The 18298-nt window shown below is 42.9% G+C and overlaps 2 protein-coding genes across 5 annotated transcripts in view; one reads left to right on the top strand and one right to left on the bottom strand.

The window, feature by feature from the left end:
- The window catches only part of dnah5 (dynein, axonemal, heavy chain 5), a 131691-nt gene extending 120064 nt beyond the window's left edge, over window positions 1–11627 (bottom strand). The window contains 4 exon segments of the mRNA XM_042107846.1: window positions 209–348; window positions 932–1016; window positions 1328–1462; window positions 11330–11627. Of these exon segments, the coding sequence (XP_041963780.1) occupies window positions 209–348; window positions 932–1016; window positions 1328–1462; window positions 11330–11419 (450 nt within the window). The 5' untranslated portion in view covers window positions 11420–11627.
- A 4859-nt stretch (window positions 11628–16486) lies between these two features.
- The window catches only part of triob (trio Rho guanine nucleotide exchange factor b), a 103308-nt gene continuing 101496 nt past the window's right edge, over window positions 16487–18298 (top strand). For 2 of the 4 annotated variants that reach the window (XR_006034593.1, XM_042106944.1), the window contains exon 1: window positions 16497–16946. Coding sequence is in view for 3 of the 4 variants with exons in the window: in XM_042106944.1 (XP_041962878.1) it covers window positions 16865–16946 (82 nt within the window). In the remaining variant the exon portion in view is untranslated. Of the gene's footprint in view, window positions 16947–18298 lie in introns of all 4 variants that reach the window. The other 2 variants (XM_042106946.1, XM_042106945.1) reach the window with 2 other exon arrangements.

The following is an 18298-nucleotide window of genomic DNA, read 5'->3' as shown; positions in this document are numbered from 1 at the left end:
GTTTACAGGCAGTCAGTGGCATCTGCTCTTTAGTCAAATAGTGATTAAAATGACACTAAATGAGTCCAGTATCAGTGAGTGGGGTTAAAGATAAGATAAAGATCTACCAGGTAAACAATGGTGTCTGTTTTGGAGACACACACACACACGCGCGCACACACACACACACACTTGTCCCTTTGCGGTGTGTGTGTCCCAGGAGTCTTACCCGGTGAATGTTCTCTGTGGTGATGGCCTTGGAGGCATTGGCTCGTGTGAAGAACACACACACTCCCGTGAGAGCCGCGTCACGCCCCTCCGTCACAAACACCTTCTTCTTCTTACTGCGACTCAGGGAGGAGGCTGCTCCTGTCCAGAGTAAACAACAAACACATTGCAATAATAACAAACACCACCACAACACACAAAACACAACAAACACAGTTCAATCTAAATTTGGGTATAGACCCCTTCAATGCTTGTAAACATCCAGAGCCTAGGTTGGGTGCGCGCACAGCATGGGGTCAGAAAAATTTTGAGCTGTCAAGGTATGCACTGTCATTGTCACCCCAGGGCCGTGGACTGTACCTTAATTAATTAGTCTTAGCTAGTGACGATTGTCTGCCTGATCCTGAGCTGATAACAGAATGGGTAGACGACGTTAGCAAGTGGCCACAGATTCATTAGCACGACATATACAGCTAACTGGTTGACAAGCCCAGTATGTATACACGCGAAAAACTAAGTGCCTACAATTTTGTCTTGATTGTTTCAGTCAATTCACACACACAGTTTATTGGGATGGAATGAGCTTTCTGAACCCGAAATGTGCGCACATTTTCCTGTGACCGTGAAGGGATCAATAAGACCATCTGTAGAAGAGTGCTGTTGGATAGAAGTAATTGTGTTCAGAGAGGGAAATAGCTGCAATTTACCCCCTTCCCCTCTTTACCTGTTTCAGGTAGATCCACATCCTGGTAGTAGAACATGATATGTGGACGGCCATCAGCAACAAAGAACTGTTCTATTCTGTCAATCTGAGAGAGAGTGAGAGAGAGCAGCAGAAAGAAAGAAAGAAAGAAAGAGGAGAAAGAAATAAAGAATTTCACTGCATAATATTCATAGCTCATAAGAAGTCAGACACAGTATTCTTTAGTTCTACTTTAATTTGTGCTGACATCCCGACCTCCTAAGACACATACATCACTACTCTTCTTTCATTACAAGACATAACATAAATACTGAATTATATCACATTTAACGACCATGTCTTACAATATATTCATCTGGCGGTGAATATAATGTGAATACAATGTTGCCATGAGAGACCAGAGGGGGCGCTTTGTACCTGACTGCCTTCGAGGATGGCATCCTCCACCTCGGCCTTCTCCAAACCCACACATGAGGCCACGATGCTGAGGATGTAGTCATGGCGAACATCTAGTTGGGCACGCTTGGCTTCGCGCTCCTCCTTCAGCTTTTGCTGTGTACAGAAACACTTCTGTCAGTCAACGCTAAAAATACACCAAACACACACACACACACACACACACACACCCAGCATCCAGCTATACCAACAGAAACCACGGGGCCAGCAAGTATCAATGAAAAAGACTTCAAAGCCAAAATGAAAACTATGAAAGAAAAACTGATACTAACCAATCAACTATCCAACTTGTCAACAACAAACCCAAGTAATTCACATACTGAAATAAACAGACTCCATCATTATACAGAACACTACAACTGCATGAGTGAAGCCTTGCACTCCAGATCAAGCACAGTACAAACAAAAACAAATTTGTGTCTGATATAAGATTGTGTCTGATATAGGCTATTGCACATAAACAAAATACAGTCCCTAGAGAGATGCGGCCATACTTTAAATGCTGTGATCTGACCGCAGGAGATGACGCAGGACTCTCTCCTCTCCTGTCTCTTCAAGTTAGCCTTGATGTTGCTAATCATGGTCCTCCTTCTGCTCCTCCTATCAGCAGGTGTGTGATAATGACCAGCAGGACACAGCAGGTCTCCCAGCGTCACAACAGAGATAGAGTTTTTAAAAAAAAAGACTTCTACTTCTAGTTCTTCTTTCTCTTTCTCCTAACTTCACTGTAGGTGGATGATGTCAGTCTCCAGAGCCTGGTAATAAGCTTCACGCTGACTGAAGGCTGAACGAGGAAGATGATGTTCTCTCTACATCATGGCCCATCAAAGAGTTTCACTGTTGTTCAGAACGGACTGGAAGAATGGTCCGCATCCACATCCTGAGAGCAGAGCATGGACACTACCACTACGGCTCTGTACAACTCTCACCAAAGATTCTAGAACGCTCCGCTCAAAAATCTTTACTTCTCACTGAAGCAGTAGAATTTAGAACTCTGCTGTGTTCTGGCAATATCCAGTCAGGTGGGAAGGGATCACCAGGGATGGAACACACAGACCTAGCGTGTGGTCTTACCACTGTTCAAGTGTTCTCAGTCCTACACTCTGATGTACTGAGAGGCACAGCCACAACAGACACATAAACCAACTGTTGCTCAGAGAGAGAGAGAGAGAGAGAGAAAGAGAGAGAGAGATCTAAATAGAGATAAAGTGATAAAGATAGGGAGGCAGTAAAGTTGTTGGTGCTGCTAGGCTACATTAACCAAAGTAAAGTAACAGCTCTGAGGGGACAGTAAACGATGCACACATCGGGAGGTCTTCACCGGCCCAGACACACACGTCTCAGGCCTTTGTCCATCTGGACTCTTTAAACTGGTTATATTAACCACCGCAGAGCTCAGGGGAAACAGGCCATTTTTCGGACTGACACAGGCCTAATGGGTTTGAGTCTTTCTGGTGACCAGTTGATGGGCTAAATGATAAGGCTCTCTATATGAAACTTCAGAGAATCTCTGTTATGCTTCCCCAGCAGTCACACAAGCGTGTGTGTGTGTGCGTGTGTGTGTGCATGTGTGTGTGTGTGTGTGTGTGAGAGAGAGTGTGTGTGTGAGAGTGTGTGTCCATCCAAATGAATTTCCCTTTGGGGATCAATAAAGTATCTATCTATCTATCTATCTATCTATCTATCTATCTAAATAACAGTGCTGGAATGACACTGTTGTGTATCATTGTTTTACCCCTCTTTGCATACAGTTAATCAGCTTCTCTTTATCTCTTTTATCTAGTGCAGTCTTTTCAGGCATCAGTGTGGCCGTAGCCTCAGGGCAATGGCGTTCATAGTGACAGACGCATATCCTAGTTCTTCAGCTTAGGGTATGCTGGCTGGGTATCAACGTTTCTAATGTCATCACACTACAGAGACCTGGCTCTGCTCACAAAATCACTTTTTGCTCAGAAACAAATACACATTTGTGAGATGATGCCAGGATAACATTGAAATGCTTCCCCAAACATTAGCTATCACATCCTTCTTGAGATGAAGAGACAAAACAAATAAGAGGTTCTAAACTCATGTATATAGGGTCACTCACCAACATAAGTTGCATCTATGCTCCACCCACCAGTGGCATGTGGTTGTCATGGATTTGTCATAGCAACTACAACTGACAACAGAAGCTATGGGTCAGTCATGTGACCATCTGACTAAACACTGAGGCCCCCCACACACACACTCCCACACACACCCTTTAACAGCCTCCATAAAAGCAGCTGGTTTAGTGCTTTAGATGCTAACATACATAATCACAGCAGTGTCCATGTCAATTACTCAAGAAGTCTGGAATATTAGCCTGGTAATAGCTGTTGGTCAAATCAACAGACAAACGCCCACAGAGAGAGAGAGAGAGAGAGAGAGAGAGAGATTCTCACAGACAACATAACAGAAGAATTGGGGGGGGGGGGGGTGTAGGCTAACACAAGATCAAGCAAACCAGTTCAATCTTGTGTGAGTGTCTAGAGTGGAGAGGAGGAATGGAGGCGGGATACACACAAACACACACACACACAAAGCATTGGCTGCTGCCATGACAACTGAAAGTAAACTACCTTATATCGGCTGACCTCCAAATAGTTGCCAAGATACAGTTTGTTCCAGACTTCCGTGGGAGTGCCCTAAGCTCTGATCAGACTGACACCCCCCCCCCCCACACACACACACACACAGCTGAGCAGAAACAAATGCCCCATATCTATTTGTTCAAAGGATTTAGGAGAGCCATGTTCCTCACTCATCACTGTGCAGTCAGAGTCAAAGCAATCAGACCATTTTCTTACAGTCCATCCCTGCCTGTCCCTGCACCTAGAAATGACAAAGTATGTAGTGTAAGACAAATGTAATCAACCTAAACTGCAATGAAACTGAGCTCTCTCATTAAGGCAATGTATCTGTATCTCAATCTGTTTCAACCATGATAACTCATTGAGTGTCGTTCACTTAGAGCTTAGTGGCATGGTGATAACGAGCCAAATCTGGTGTTACATGCTGCGACACCAACATAAGGGGGATATCTAGACAGCTTGTGTTGGGAGGAGGTGGGTGAGAGTGGGTGAATGTGATGTGCGTTCCCACTGCTTAAAAGAGTATGGATGTATACAGCCCAGGCCACTCATGAAAGTGTGGATGTGAGTGAATGCGTGCGTGTGTGTGTGTGTGTGTGTGTGTGTGTGTGTGTGTGTGTGTGTGTGTGTGTGTGCTCAGGCCACTCATGAAAGTGGTCTGAGGAATCTCATTTACATGTATTCATTTAGCAGACACTGTTGTCCAAAGCGACTTACATACCGGTATGTCAAGTATATTACAAGGGATTACATTGTCCCCGGAGCAACTTGGGGTTAAGTGCCTCACTCAAGGGTACAACAGTGGAAATTAAAAACCGGAAATGTAACCCACAATTTTCAGGCTACTGCACGCTAGCCCAGCTACTATGCTACCACCACCCCTCAACTCAGATGCATATTTAGTGCACACAGTTGTATTTAAAGGTGTGAAGTTGCAACCAAACAGCAATAATTTGATCAAATTAGTAGGTCTGCACAGGCTCTTAAACATGTAACGAAGTAAATGGAGAGTGTAGAAATTGAACGAGCCTGTTCACCACAGAGGGGCAAACCAAGTGGTGAGACCATCAGCTCCAGCTAAAGAAAAAAGCCTCTAAGATCATTTAGCACAAGTAAGAAAAAGAAGACATCAGCCTCCCCAAACAAGTGTCTTTAAAATGAACATCACAGTCACACAATCAACTCTTTAAAATATTGCTTGAAACATAGCCATGCACATGATAAGATTAGCCTTAGGCTGCTGTGTCCATTAGAAACGTCCAGACATCCCTGCTGCCCGGTGCTTTCCCCATCATGTACAGAGACGGGTGCTTCTGCCTCTCTTACCTTGAGCACACGCGAGACACTGTCTCTCCACAGCTGTTTCCTGTAGGCGTGGGACATGCCGCATGTCCTGACACCAATACACAGCAGAAGCCTTTACGCGCTGAGGAACATAAGCTCAGTTTCTCCCATCTCCACTGCTACCAGAGACGAGGACGGGAGAGGAGAGCCGAGGAGAGGAGAGGATGTCGTGCCAGGGTGGCGGGGAGCGTCACCTGTGCTTTTAAGCCTTACCTGCTCAGGTGCTTTGTCTGTCTGCTGGCCTCATTAAAGGCCCCTATAAACTATTCAACCAACTTAAAGACAGAAGCAGCCGGCCAAAAGGATCATGGGATACAAAGACTGGGTATCTTGAGTGTTGGTGGAGGCTGATACACCGAGAGCTCGGAACGCTTTCTCTCATCTCACTTAGTCCGTGCAGCGCCTGGGCTATTGTGTGGTGTGACAGGTCATTTTCGGATGTGTGGAGGTGATAATTGGACATAGGCTTTATGTAGATGACAGTGGGGACTATAACGTGTCTCCCTAATCTCTCTTTTTGTCTGACGGCCAGAAACCTGTCTGATGCCAGAGTGGGGGTCGGCTAGGGTCAGCTCGATCGGGTGGCTCCGTAAGTGGAGAGGGCTCCACCATGCAGGTGGGGTTATGAGGCCTGCTGCTGCGGCTGCAGTGGTTACAGTCAGTGCCGCTGGGACACACTAGGGGACATCCGTGGCCTACTGGTTAGCACTTCGGACTTGTAACCGGAGGGTTGCCGGTTCGAACCCCGACCAGTAGACACGGCTGAAGTGCCCTTGAGCAAGGCACCTAACCCCTCACTGCTCCCGAGCGCCGTGCAGGCAGCTCACTGTGCCGGGATTAGTGTGTGCTTCACCTTAGGTGTCGACCAATTATCGGCCTGGCCGATTATTAGGGCCGATATTTAGCATTTTTATAATAATTGGTATCGGTCATTTTTTCCACCGATAAGCCGATATTGAAATGGATAAAGAATGAAACGCGCTACTTTGTCTGTAAAGCGTCTCTCACTCCCTGAATTTGCTACTCTGTGGTCAAGAGCATTGTCCCGCCCACTACACCGTCTAATTTGTTAGTTAGCACGAATGCAGCCAATCAGGATCGAAGACTGAACACAGACAAAGTTTAGGATTCTCACTGAGGCAGACTGGGCTTCAGCTGTAGCCTACGGAGCTATTTTTCGAAGGTAAGGAAGGTAGCCTACTTTGCTGAAGTTGCAGTGAATCACAATCATCTACAATGAAGTTACAAAAACACCACTTTGTAAGCTATTGTCTGTTTGATCCGGATCAATAAGTAAAGCACCCACTTCCTTCATTTAGCGAATTCCCGATTGATGCACGTTATATGCTGTTTACTAGTTATCCCACAAACTTGGGTGCTGCGCGTCGGGAGTTCTCTGCCTCCGCCTCGTTTGTTAATTGTGAATAACGGGACACCTCGGCGGACATAGTACAGACAAGTCCTAAATTATGCAATAGCGAACGTCAAAAAGTCTAATTGCTCCTTTTTGAAACGGACTGTCAGAAAAGACTACATGCACCCAGGGCCAACCGTAATTTAATCCGACCTGAACAAAATCGCGTCCTGAGCTGGCTATTAACGTGCCTTTTAGGCTCTCAAAAGTGTAGCTTATAGCCTACACATGGACACAAATTGCATGCTTAAATAGCCTAAGAACTATTTTAAAACTGTTTTGTTAAACTATTCAACCGTAACACTTGCCATCACGCATGCACCTCTTCCTCTCCCTCTCGTGCACTCACACACACGATGGCAAAGCATCCTCTTTGTGACAGGTCCTTTAACAAGCACATAGCTCATTGTGCAGGCCTACTCTATGAAAATAATTGCTATCACTCAGCTCTTGGATTAACATGATACACAGGATTTACACTTGCAAAGTGATGCAAGTTGATAGACAATTGTGTATCAAAAGAAGAAAGAAAAGTTTGCATAATTAAATGATTTTGAATTAAATTTTTGCAGTATAGCCTTTACTATCTACCCCCCTTTTTGACAACTGACATATCGGTTTTACATATCAGTTATCGGCCTCCTGTTTTGGTAATAATTTATATCGGTATCGGCCCTGAAAAAAACATATCGGTCGATCCCTACTTCACCTCACTGTGTGTACGCTGTGTGTGTTTCACTAATTCACGGATTGGGATAAATGCAGAGACCAAATTTCCCTCACGGGATCAAAAGAGTATATATACTTATACTTATACTTATACACTCATTTTAAAAGCCGCTGAGACACAGAGACTAACACACTCATTCTAAAAGCTGCTGAGACACAGAGACTAACTCATTCTAAAGGCCCTGGGACACAGAAACCTTCACACAGTAGATTTGAGCACCAGTCCAGTAGTTGAGTCTTTCAAATACCAGCAAAGAAAAGAGGTTCTGTACTCAGTTTAAGGGCTTCTTCATTCAGAATACGGGGTGTTGCACAGGACATTATTTTTAAGTATATTGCATAATATAGTCATGAAGTATATTTAATAAAATATGAAATATTTTTCATTTGTTCTCTGTAGTAAAGTGGAATCAGTAAAGTAGCAGGTCAGAAAACACAGGAACACGATCCCATGTCATGGCCGATAAGGACAGAGGACCCTAAACAGAGACCCTTCATCACAGCTGATAAGGGCAGAGAACCCTAAACAGAGACCCCACATCACAGCTGATAAGGAACAGATCAGTCCTGGTCTTAGCTTCATGGCGAAAGTGTGCCTCCACTAATCTACCACAAAAACTGGACTGGGACCAATTTAGAATGTAATCCATTTCATAGTCTTTTTGTCCAACCTTAAAAGAGCCTTTAGAACGAGCCTTTATACAAAGGCTATGCCGGAAAGAAATATCCTAAAGTAATTAATAACCTGCGCTAAATTTACACAATGCGGACATTTCAGTTATACAAACCAACAATAATTGTAAAGTTATAAAATAATAAAAATGTGCACAAATACACATCCAATGGACCCTTTCAAGAGAGTTCCATTATCAGCATCATAGTTGGCCCCACAAGACTTCCGTTTTAACATTCCATATGTTATCTTAATGCAGAGGAAGTAGATTGGGGCCCAAATAGAACGTTCAAGCATTGTTTTTGTTTACCTTGTTGAAAGGGTCTATAAGCTACAGGAACACCAAGACATTCTGTGGAAAATGAACTGCAATGAAGTGAGCAGCTACTGTGTGTCATAGGCCATCAGCATGTATTTACACAGCAGGAAGACAGAGGAACCAACTTTAAGTCCCATTACAGGTGACATAACACGCCTGAAGATAACACAATGTTCTAGTGTTCTAGTGTTCTAGTGCTTACCTTGTTTTGGAAATCAGGATTGAAAGGTAGCATTTCTGCCAAGGGTGTGCAATACACGCAGTGTCTTCTCCCAGAATCCAACACCGCTCACTTAATTAATATTACACCTCATGAGGTCATTACTTTCGATCAGCCCTGCATCTTAAGGGAGTGGGACCATGCAGGATTCTTGGACTCGTCTCCCCAGGCTCTGAGGTCTGAAACTGGGCACCTTTGTGCCGGGTGTCAGCCTGTCCTCTGGGTGATTGTCTGAGGAGGTCTAAAGCCGTCTCAGATATCAGAGAGGGATTTGGAGCTGAATGGCTCTTTGTTATGGATATCGGCATAGCACTGGGAACTTCCTTAATGGCACGTGTATGTGTGTGTGTGTGTGTGTATGTGTGTGTGTGTGTGTGTTCCTGCTTCACTGCTGTTTGTCACAAAAGGCTTAGTTAATGGGTAAATGAGGCAATCACAAGATTTGTAATACATTACTATACACACACACACCCACACACACATGTGCATTGTGCACGCATGCACAAAGTCATGGACACGAACACAGACTTTCATACACACACACACACACACACACACACACACACTTTCGCTATTATTTGTAACTTTAAGTCAAAGTCAAAGTCAAAGTCAGCTTTATTGTCAATTTCTTCACATGTTCCAGACATTTAATCTTTGTACTTAATTCTAAGCTAAGCTTCACAGCCACATCCACAAAAATACTAACCTGACTCTCGCCAGATGAATTTCGTTCCGCCTAGCTACAAAAGTACTTCCTTGTGAAGGAAACCAGTGATACTACCAGCATACCATCAGCATACTCTGCCAATCACCTCCTTCCTCACGAATACAATCATCTCCATCACCTTCACTCTCACTCCCGTAGATTGGTCTCACACCTTCTACCTTGGATGTTTTACATGTCTTGAATGAAGGTGCCATGATCTGCCATCCCATTCAATACAATCAGTAGGGAACAATGCCCTTGACTTACTTTATGTTACAAAAGACTGAGTGTGAATGAAAATTCTATATCTGTCCTATGCTGTTTTTATATGATGACTTAATGGGTTTCATATGTGAAAGGGCTTTCAGTTAACAATCATGTTTTGCCGACTATCCTCAGTAGAGGCTTGACTGCCAATCACCCCACAAAACCAATGAAAACCCTCTTAGCCTATCTTAGCCGGCACACCCACACAAATGAGCCAATCAGAGTCGAGCAGTAGTGACAGCTGACATAAAAGAGCGCATGGTTGGGGTCTACCTGGGGAGGAGAAGCCGATACTGACGCAGGATAGGAGCAGGGCATTCCATCAGTGGCGCTCATGAATATTTGAACAATTGCAGAAAGGACTCCAGAGGCTCACGCGTAACCAAAGACCCTACTGAATTAGACATAAGAAGCCCAACTAGGCCTAACTGTAGAAAGCTGAAAACCACTTCAGGACCATAGGCAATTATGAAGTCTCTTGTAAAATAAAGAATGAAGACATTATTTTTTTGAAAAAGATGCAGACTTTCTACGACTTTCCCAATGCAGAACTGGCTAGCAAAACTTGCTGAAAAAAACGTACATGCACTGATGTGTCTGTGATTATAGACATATACAGATGTAAAAGCCTGCAATAGCTTAAAGAATGTATGTATACTTTAATAGTCAACGGTTCCAATAACACAGCTGCATTCATCCTGTTCTCTCATTGGTTTTCAGCCTCTGCCCATCCCCCTTCAGATCAGGTGCTCCTCAACTGAATGTTTGTTGTTCTTGGGTTTTTGCTGATGGGGGCTCTCTAAAGCATCTTGAGCAGCAGGATGTGCAATATATAAAAAAAAAAAAGTAGACAACACCAGAATGAATCAATGTATGCAGTTGTTTATGGGCCAATGGGCCTGATTCCTGCAAAGATATTGACTAAACTGCAAGGAGATATTCAATGTTCTAATCCAGGTATTTTACCCTAGATACTTATGACTGAACTCATTGATTTGAATTAATTGGCGGGTAGGGTAACCCTAAGATTCGCTGTGGTGTGTATTTTAACGTGATTTGCCTTTGACTAATTTCAGTGAAAAATTCATGCTCAAGACTAATCTCTTTGCAAAATTCCATGTCACTTCAGATTTTTGGACGCAAACCACTCCTAGCTCTGTGGTTCCAGTTGTAGTGTTGTGCTGCCGCCTAGTGCTGATACAAGAAATGCCTCTCTGCCTACCTAGGCTGGCTACTCATTTTGCAAGTAACGAATCACAGCTGGAATTAAGGAGTTGTCAGGAACAGAATAGATACAAATCTATAGGGTCCTACGATTTATCTAACTGTAGCGTTTTACAGTTTACCCTCATTTAGGCCTATGCTTGTTCTGTTCTGTTCTGTTCCGGTGCTGCTGCTGATGTCTGGGTAAAGGAATAAAAGTCCATAAGATAGTGGACTATTGCGATCAGATGTTCATTTCACGTTTGTTCATAATCTCTTCACTTCACTTAGAGCAGAAGCTGGGAAACACCCCCGATAGTGCATCGTTAACTTCAACCGTTTTCATTTTATTTTCCCATGTGAAGAATTACTTAGGCTAGCTAACAACGTTTTAAGAGGTCAGATAATTAAAACAGACACTGCAGTAGAGAGCAGATAGGCTACATTGTGTCACTTGAAAAAATATATCCCACCTGTAATTCCTTCAGAGACTCGCCTGGAGCCGCCTGCGTCACCATTCTGGGTCTAAAGTTGGACTTCCCAGTGCGGAAACTAACGGCCATGTTGACACTTTGAAACTTTCTCTGCTATCCGATGCAGGGAAGTTCAGAACGCATAGGCTTACGCAGCCCCGAGTGTCTGTGTCTGTATCTTTTCTTGTTTGCAGCATTAAGTCTGATTTCATGCCCAGTTTTCAGACATTCATCGGTTTCATACTATGGCGTTTGTAGGTAGGTGGTAGAACATGTGCTCTAGCTGTGCGGCTCTGATAACACATTCAAGCCGAATTGGTTGTTTGCGGTTTCCTTGGAGACGACAGGGCTTTTTCAGAGTGAAAAGAGCTGATTTAGTGTCCACCAACGCAAAATCTGGACATGCGGTCTCGAGGTTTGTCACCCTTTACTTAGAACGTTTGCAGCTCCAAAAAAATGTGCACGCCATTCGCATTAAACAAAAATCCAAATGCATAGCCTAACACAAATAGACAAATTGGACTACATAGACTAATAAACTAAACAGGCTATAATAAAGATATATAAATCAATGATTTGGTCTGTGTGGGCCTAGAAATTTCATCCCAAGGTAAGACGTGTTTATACACACACACATGGTATCTGTTTTGTTTTCTTTGATAGGCTATTAACCCACCGCAGCATTACAATAGGCCATGCAGCTGTGTGGCGTGATTGGCGTCTTTAAGAAAGGTCTAATAGGCCAGGCTAGGCCTACAGACTTGTAGAATAGCCTACTGAGACTCAAAACATCGCACAATGCAGTTTTTACAGTAATGAAATATATTCATTCACACACACCCACAGTATTCAGAGTGATGGCTGAAAAAAGGACTAGAAAACATTTTTCTTCCCTTCTTTTTTCTATAACTGGAGTGGAGCACCTGTGGCACCTGCTTTCTGCAGATGAGATAAGGCAGTGGCCTAGGTTTAGATCGTGTCAAATAGTCCTCTTTCACTGATCCCACATGTCAGACTATGTTGCCTACTAGACAACCACACAGAGGTAGTAGATGGCATTATAGGCTACCTTACAATCGCACAAAAATAGTGTTTGATTATTTTATTATAATATTTTGGTTACATTGATATTTTATGTGATTATTTAGTTTGGTAGTTTTCCTAAATTATGGAGCCTGGACAGTTTTTATTTATGCCAAATGTGTGTAGGCTAGTGCCTAGTTTTCTACGCTATTCCTAAAATTGTGTTTGGCCAAACAAGCCAGGCATTTGGGGTTTATAAAAAAAAAGAAAAAAAATGTTTGATACAGCAACTGTAGTCCACACATTCACAGTTTTTGAGATGTTTTCTAAATGTGTATAGGGGCCTACAACTTAAAGTTTTTCTCAGTCGCTTTGGTGCTTTTTTCAGATCAGAATGAAAATTCTCATAACTATTAGTTCAACCTCCACAACATTTAGTCATTTGTGCACATCATAGTAACAATTTCTCCTTCCTCTGAACAAATTGCAAATGCTTTTGGACATGTATCAGTTGCTTTCATACAATTCTCTGCTGTTTTTTAACATTATCATTTGCTTATGTCATGTCAGTCAAAATGAACTATACTTATGAATGCTGAATAGTCGTTCCCAATAAAACTAATAGTCTTCATTTCATTGCTTGAGTCATTACATACAAAATTGTTGAACTAGTTATCAAATTCTGTCACAGTGCTGTAGAATTGCAAAGAGCATACAGTAAAAATGTATGCATTCAGTGTCTTGTACTCACTTACTCACCTAACTACAGCAATGTGTAACTTTACTGTAGTTTTCAAATGGCTGTACAAGTACTGTATAGTGCAGTGGGAATGGACTATCCATTTTGAGCAAGTGACGTGCTTTTGCAGGTCATCCACTAGGTTTTGCAGTTTGCACTAATTGTTTTGAGAATTGCACTAACTTCTGTGCAAATGTTAATAGTGACCAAAAAAAAAAAAAAAAAAAAAAAGCACCAAAGCGACTGAGAAAAACTGTAACTATGTAGGCCTACGCTAAGGGACTGTTCGTTATTTATAAACAGGGCCACCGGAGGAAAATAGGGGAGGGTCATGTCTTTTTATTCTTTGTTGAGGGGAGGGTCACCTAGCTTTTTTTTTGTCTAGGAGGGGGGGGGGGGGGTCACCCATCTTTTGTATTAATGAAAACAGCAAAAAATCAAAGTGGCTTGTTTGATTGTTGATTTTTGTCGCCATATAACGTTCTCTTTCGTTCCATAGCTCTGTCAACATTGAACAATGAAAATAAGGGAGATGTCCCAGGTTTCTCATGCAAAATACGGAAAATGTCAACATTCGTCCCCATTACAGTTTTTCTCAGCCGCTTTGGTGCTTTTCTCACATCACTATTAACATTTTCACAGCAGTTAGTGCATTTCTCAAAACAATTAGTGCAAACTGCTAGCCTGGCTAGCGCCACCACTTCTCAATGAGACGTGGTCTGGGAACCAAACGTTCATTTTCTCGTATTTGAAAAAAATGCCCAGATCCATTTATTGGGTTATTGGGTTATATGGATAGATCATCATCGTCTTGCTTTCCCACCTGTTCTGTGATTGGTTCCCTATCTCAGGCGAAAATTTGCTCCATGGTCTCCAGGCTGCCTTAGCAGCGTGAATCAAATCGCGCAAGGCAGCATGGGAACACCCAGGCTAGCAAACTGCAAAACCTAGTGGATGACCTGCAAAAGCACGTCACTTGCTCAAAATGGATAGTCCGTTCCTCAAAATCAAGTATTTATGTCAATGAAACTGTCAGTGTCATCAAAATGAGAAGTCTTGACACCATCGTTTATGAACAGGATAGTCAAATGGCTTTGTCATGTTTTCATTATGATAGTTCTCTCAGTGTTTTCCAATGCAAAAAAAGGTCAGAACTCTGTGACACTACCTGAACATGCTCAAGACTATACAGTACTTGTACAACCATTTGAAAACTACAGTAAAGTTACACATTAGGGGAGTAAGTGAGCACAAGATACTGAATACGTACATTTTTACAGTATGCTCTTTGCAATTCTACAGCATTGTGACAGAATTTGATAACTAGTTCAACAATTTTGTATGTAATGACTCAAGCAATGAAATGAAGACTATTAGTTTTATTGGGAACGACTATTCAGCATCGATAAGTATAGTTCATTTTGACTAACATGACATAAGCAAATGATAATGTTAAAAAACAGCAGAGAATTGTATGAAAGCAACTGATACATGTCCAAAAGAAGGAGAAGTTGCTACTATGATGTGCACAAATGACTAAATATTGTGGAGGTTGTACTAATAGTTATGAGAATTTTCATTCTGATCTGAAAAAAGCACCAAAGCAACTGAGAAAAACTGTGACGTTGGAAGGGTTGGAGCAACAAAGTAGCCTACTTAATTCACGCCTAACAGCCTATATCCATTTGGTCAACTTTATCCAGCCCTAAAAAAGCTAAATTGAACTTTGGTTTACTTGTAGTTTACCGTGTAGCCTAACTTTAAACAGTGTGCATGCTTAACATAAAGCATAGCCTACTTGTGCTTCATTCATCCACACATCCAGCTTCTAACGTTTTGACAAGCATTTCTACCAATTAACCTTGTTCCTGCCCATCTCTAGCTTTGCTGTCTCCATCCTTTCTGTTTTTGTTGTTTGCAAAAAAATATATAGTAGGCCCTATTTATTGGTAACCAGCAACAAGTGCCATTTATTAATTGCTGTAATTCTCTCTCCTGCCAACCAAAATGTGTTCCAAGTAGCAGTGCGTAATTCTGCTTCATAAAGTTGAACAAATACATTGATCATATAAATAGCCAGTTTATGGTCTACACTGTAGTGTAGAGTTGGTAAGTTATGGTAGGCCAACTTGGAGTGAATATACAGGGGGAATTCTTTGTCTACTTGTAGCTGAGTAGCCTGGCAGGTGCGCACGTAGACAGCCTACGGCCGAACACTGCAAGCGCCAATGAATCGTGCTCTCACGACAATCACGTCGTTAACTTAAATAGGCCTAGGTTAACATCACTCTGAGTTCGCATTCAAGCAAGCAAAACGATGATTTGAATACATCTGTTTCACTGGAAGGGCAAGGGGTAACAACAGGACAACAGGACAACACAGAGACAGGCCAGAATGCAGGACTTATGAGAGTATTACAGTAATATGGGATATTCTACGGGAAAATATTAAAACGGCAAGACAGCGGGGAAAAGTTGGCAAAATGATGAACCCGGAAAAAGTTGGCATGTTAGGTATTTTTCGGTCCCTGTGATTATTTGTGAAATTGTGCAAACGGCCTTTTCAAGCTCGTCTGAGAAATTTGAGTTTTGAGATAATGTTCAGCTTCGGCAGCTGGAAGCCTAGAGACGAGTCCATAGCAACACGTTCATGTGTTGAATTTGTTATTACCTAGTGTGCTTTGTTGAATGGTCTCAATGTTTTATTGTTTTATTTCATGTGAATACTTACTAGAGGAGTAACTTATTTCAAGTAGTCTAATGCAGTTGCAGGAAGTGTGCATTGAGTTTCCATGCTTATTGTGTTTCCACAACAATGTTAGTGAGTAAATCTACTGAAATGGCCACCATCTTGGTGAAGTGTGATGTGTAAGATCAGAAAGCAGAGGTTGATTTTAGAACGATAGCCTAAGTCGATGTGTTTTCATAGCGCTTAAAAGCGTGGGCGGAAGGTATCGACAATTGGCCATGGAGGGTCAAGTCTTTTTTGAAAATTTTCTTGCAGGCAGGGGAGGGTCATGCAACTTTTGATTAAAGCACTCAAAATCTCCCCAGTGGCCCAGTTTATAAATAACGAACAGTCCCTAAGACAACCTCATTCCTCAAAGGCTAAAGAACGTTGTAAAAATACTTCCATCCTTTGGGCGGCGATGTTGGATTACATTCTGTCTCACGATAGTTTTCAATGACTAACTTTTAAACCATAATGATTTGGCCTACGTGCAGAAATTCAGCAGGCTAACTTTATGTTGTGTATGCATATTTGTATTCTCTGATATTAAAACAAAAACAGTGAGCCTCGCATTAAGGATAAAGATATAATGTGCAACAATTGATTTATGTACAACAAACAAACAGCAGACTATATTTAGGCTACACTAGATTAATCATAACCAGACATGTTATGTTGCTTATACTGAATTTAAATATAGCCTACACTGTCTGTGGTGCGACTACATTCCCCGAGGTGAAAACATTTCGTTCACTGGGCTGTTTTGTATGCGATCGTAAACGTCAGGAGAGTGGTTGAGCTTCCTCGGGGTCCGTGATGTAGGCATAGGATAGAACCTACGCAACACGAGCTGTATAGGGCGCCACCGGGCGGCATTCAGGACAAACTCACTAGTCAAGATGGAGGGACCATATCTCTATCCACTGGAGAGCGAACCTATGCACGTCATAGCTTGCAGTTCACTGCCAGAGGTCTCCTATGGGATCTGTGGAAATCGCAAATACGGAGCGATGTATAGCAAACAGCTGTGATCTTCTTATCAATGGCTGCCACGATGAATTCTGGATCATTGACGGACTTGCGCGACAGGGACGGGGATGACAGCGCTGTGTTTTACAGATCGGGTAAGTCCCAGGGAACGGAACTGTCCCGGGGATGTTGGGGTGCTGGGTTCGGATGAAGGCTCGGGTCGGCTGCAGTGGTGTTCTTGAGTAACAATCATGAAGAGCGCGAGTTTTAATAGTTGAACGCCATGGGTGGCCGTATTATGGCATCACGCGCCTCATAATTTTGGATTGTGGCGCCATTCCAGCTCGTGTATTTAAATCAGCTCAGTATTACGCAATAACAAACGAGTGTTTCTGATGATGGTCCTCAGCTGCTCGCGGGATCACTGGACTGTAACACTGTTAGTGGGCATTAGGCTATAGATCGCGGATGTGGTGGTGGAAACGACCACTCCCGAGGGTAGCCTGCTCTGTGTTGTCCGAGTGTGATAAACAGCATCTGGGCTGCCAAAGCCGATGCGCAGATGCGAGCCGTAGCCGTTCCTTATTAGCTCCGCTCCAGGTGAGCAGGCAGGAGTCCGGACATTGCCAACCCTCATCAGCGGGGCCATTCTTGGCGTGCTGCCAGGGTTACCTGGATTGTAAACAACGAGCCACTGCAGTGGGGACATTCCTCAATGGCAGTAACGTTATGATGCTGAAGCACACAGCATCAGCTCTGCCAGCATGTTAGGGTAATGTTACTGCATTGAAAGGGGTAGTGTTTCATGAAAATGAAGGCTTGAATAATGTCCTGCGATGGTTGGGGCTGGTAGCTGATAGCAGGAGAACTGCTTACCATACATCAGCAGGGCTACACAACACAAGGCCATCAGTCATTAGGATAGCAGCCACAGATATGGGAGACAGATAGACCTATAATGAGTCATAAGGACAGTGTAGCCATGTTCTGACGCAAATAGTCCCTGGTCTGTTTCAATATTGATTCGGGCAAAACACTACCCTTGTTCTGAGAATTGTGATGTGCAAGAAGAGCAAGGACATGACAAATGTGGCCATTGAGGAACATCACAGTGACAGTGACTTATGTACTTAGGTACATAAGTCAAATGGTAGTGAAACGATGTAGGGAAAGAAAGAACCTTGCTGCTTGGGTCTTTTGCACCATCCTCAGTCTGTCCTTCTGAGGGCCATGGCTAAGCTCTGGGGACTCATCCACTCCTGACTTTGCCCTACTTCGAAAAGTGGAGATTTTACCAAGTATGGCCAAAGAGATGCTGTTAAAGGGGCAGGCCAAACCCGGCCTTTCAGATGCCTCAGCGTTGATGGGAAATAGATCAGGTGGTAACTGTTAATGAGTTAAAGATGGGAGATGAACAAAAATGTGCTCAATGAGTATCTAAAGATGCAGTCAGCAGATACAACTATTATCCACTGGCTTACTCACTTCGTAATTAATGACATAGTGT

The sequence above is a fragment of the Alosa sapidissima genome, chromosome 10, assembly GCF_018492685.1.
Source record: "Alosa sapidissima isolate fAloSap1 chromosome 10, fAloSap1.pri, whole genome shotgun sequence".
NCBI lineage: Eukaryota > Metazoa > Chordata > Actinopteri > Clupeiformes > Clupeidae > Alosa > Alosa sapidissima.
This window is presented reverse-complemented; position numbering and strand designations above follow the sequence as displayed.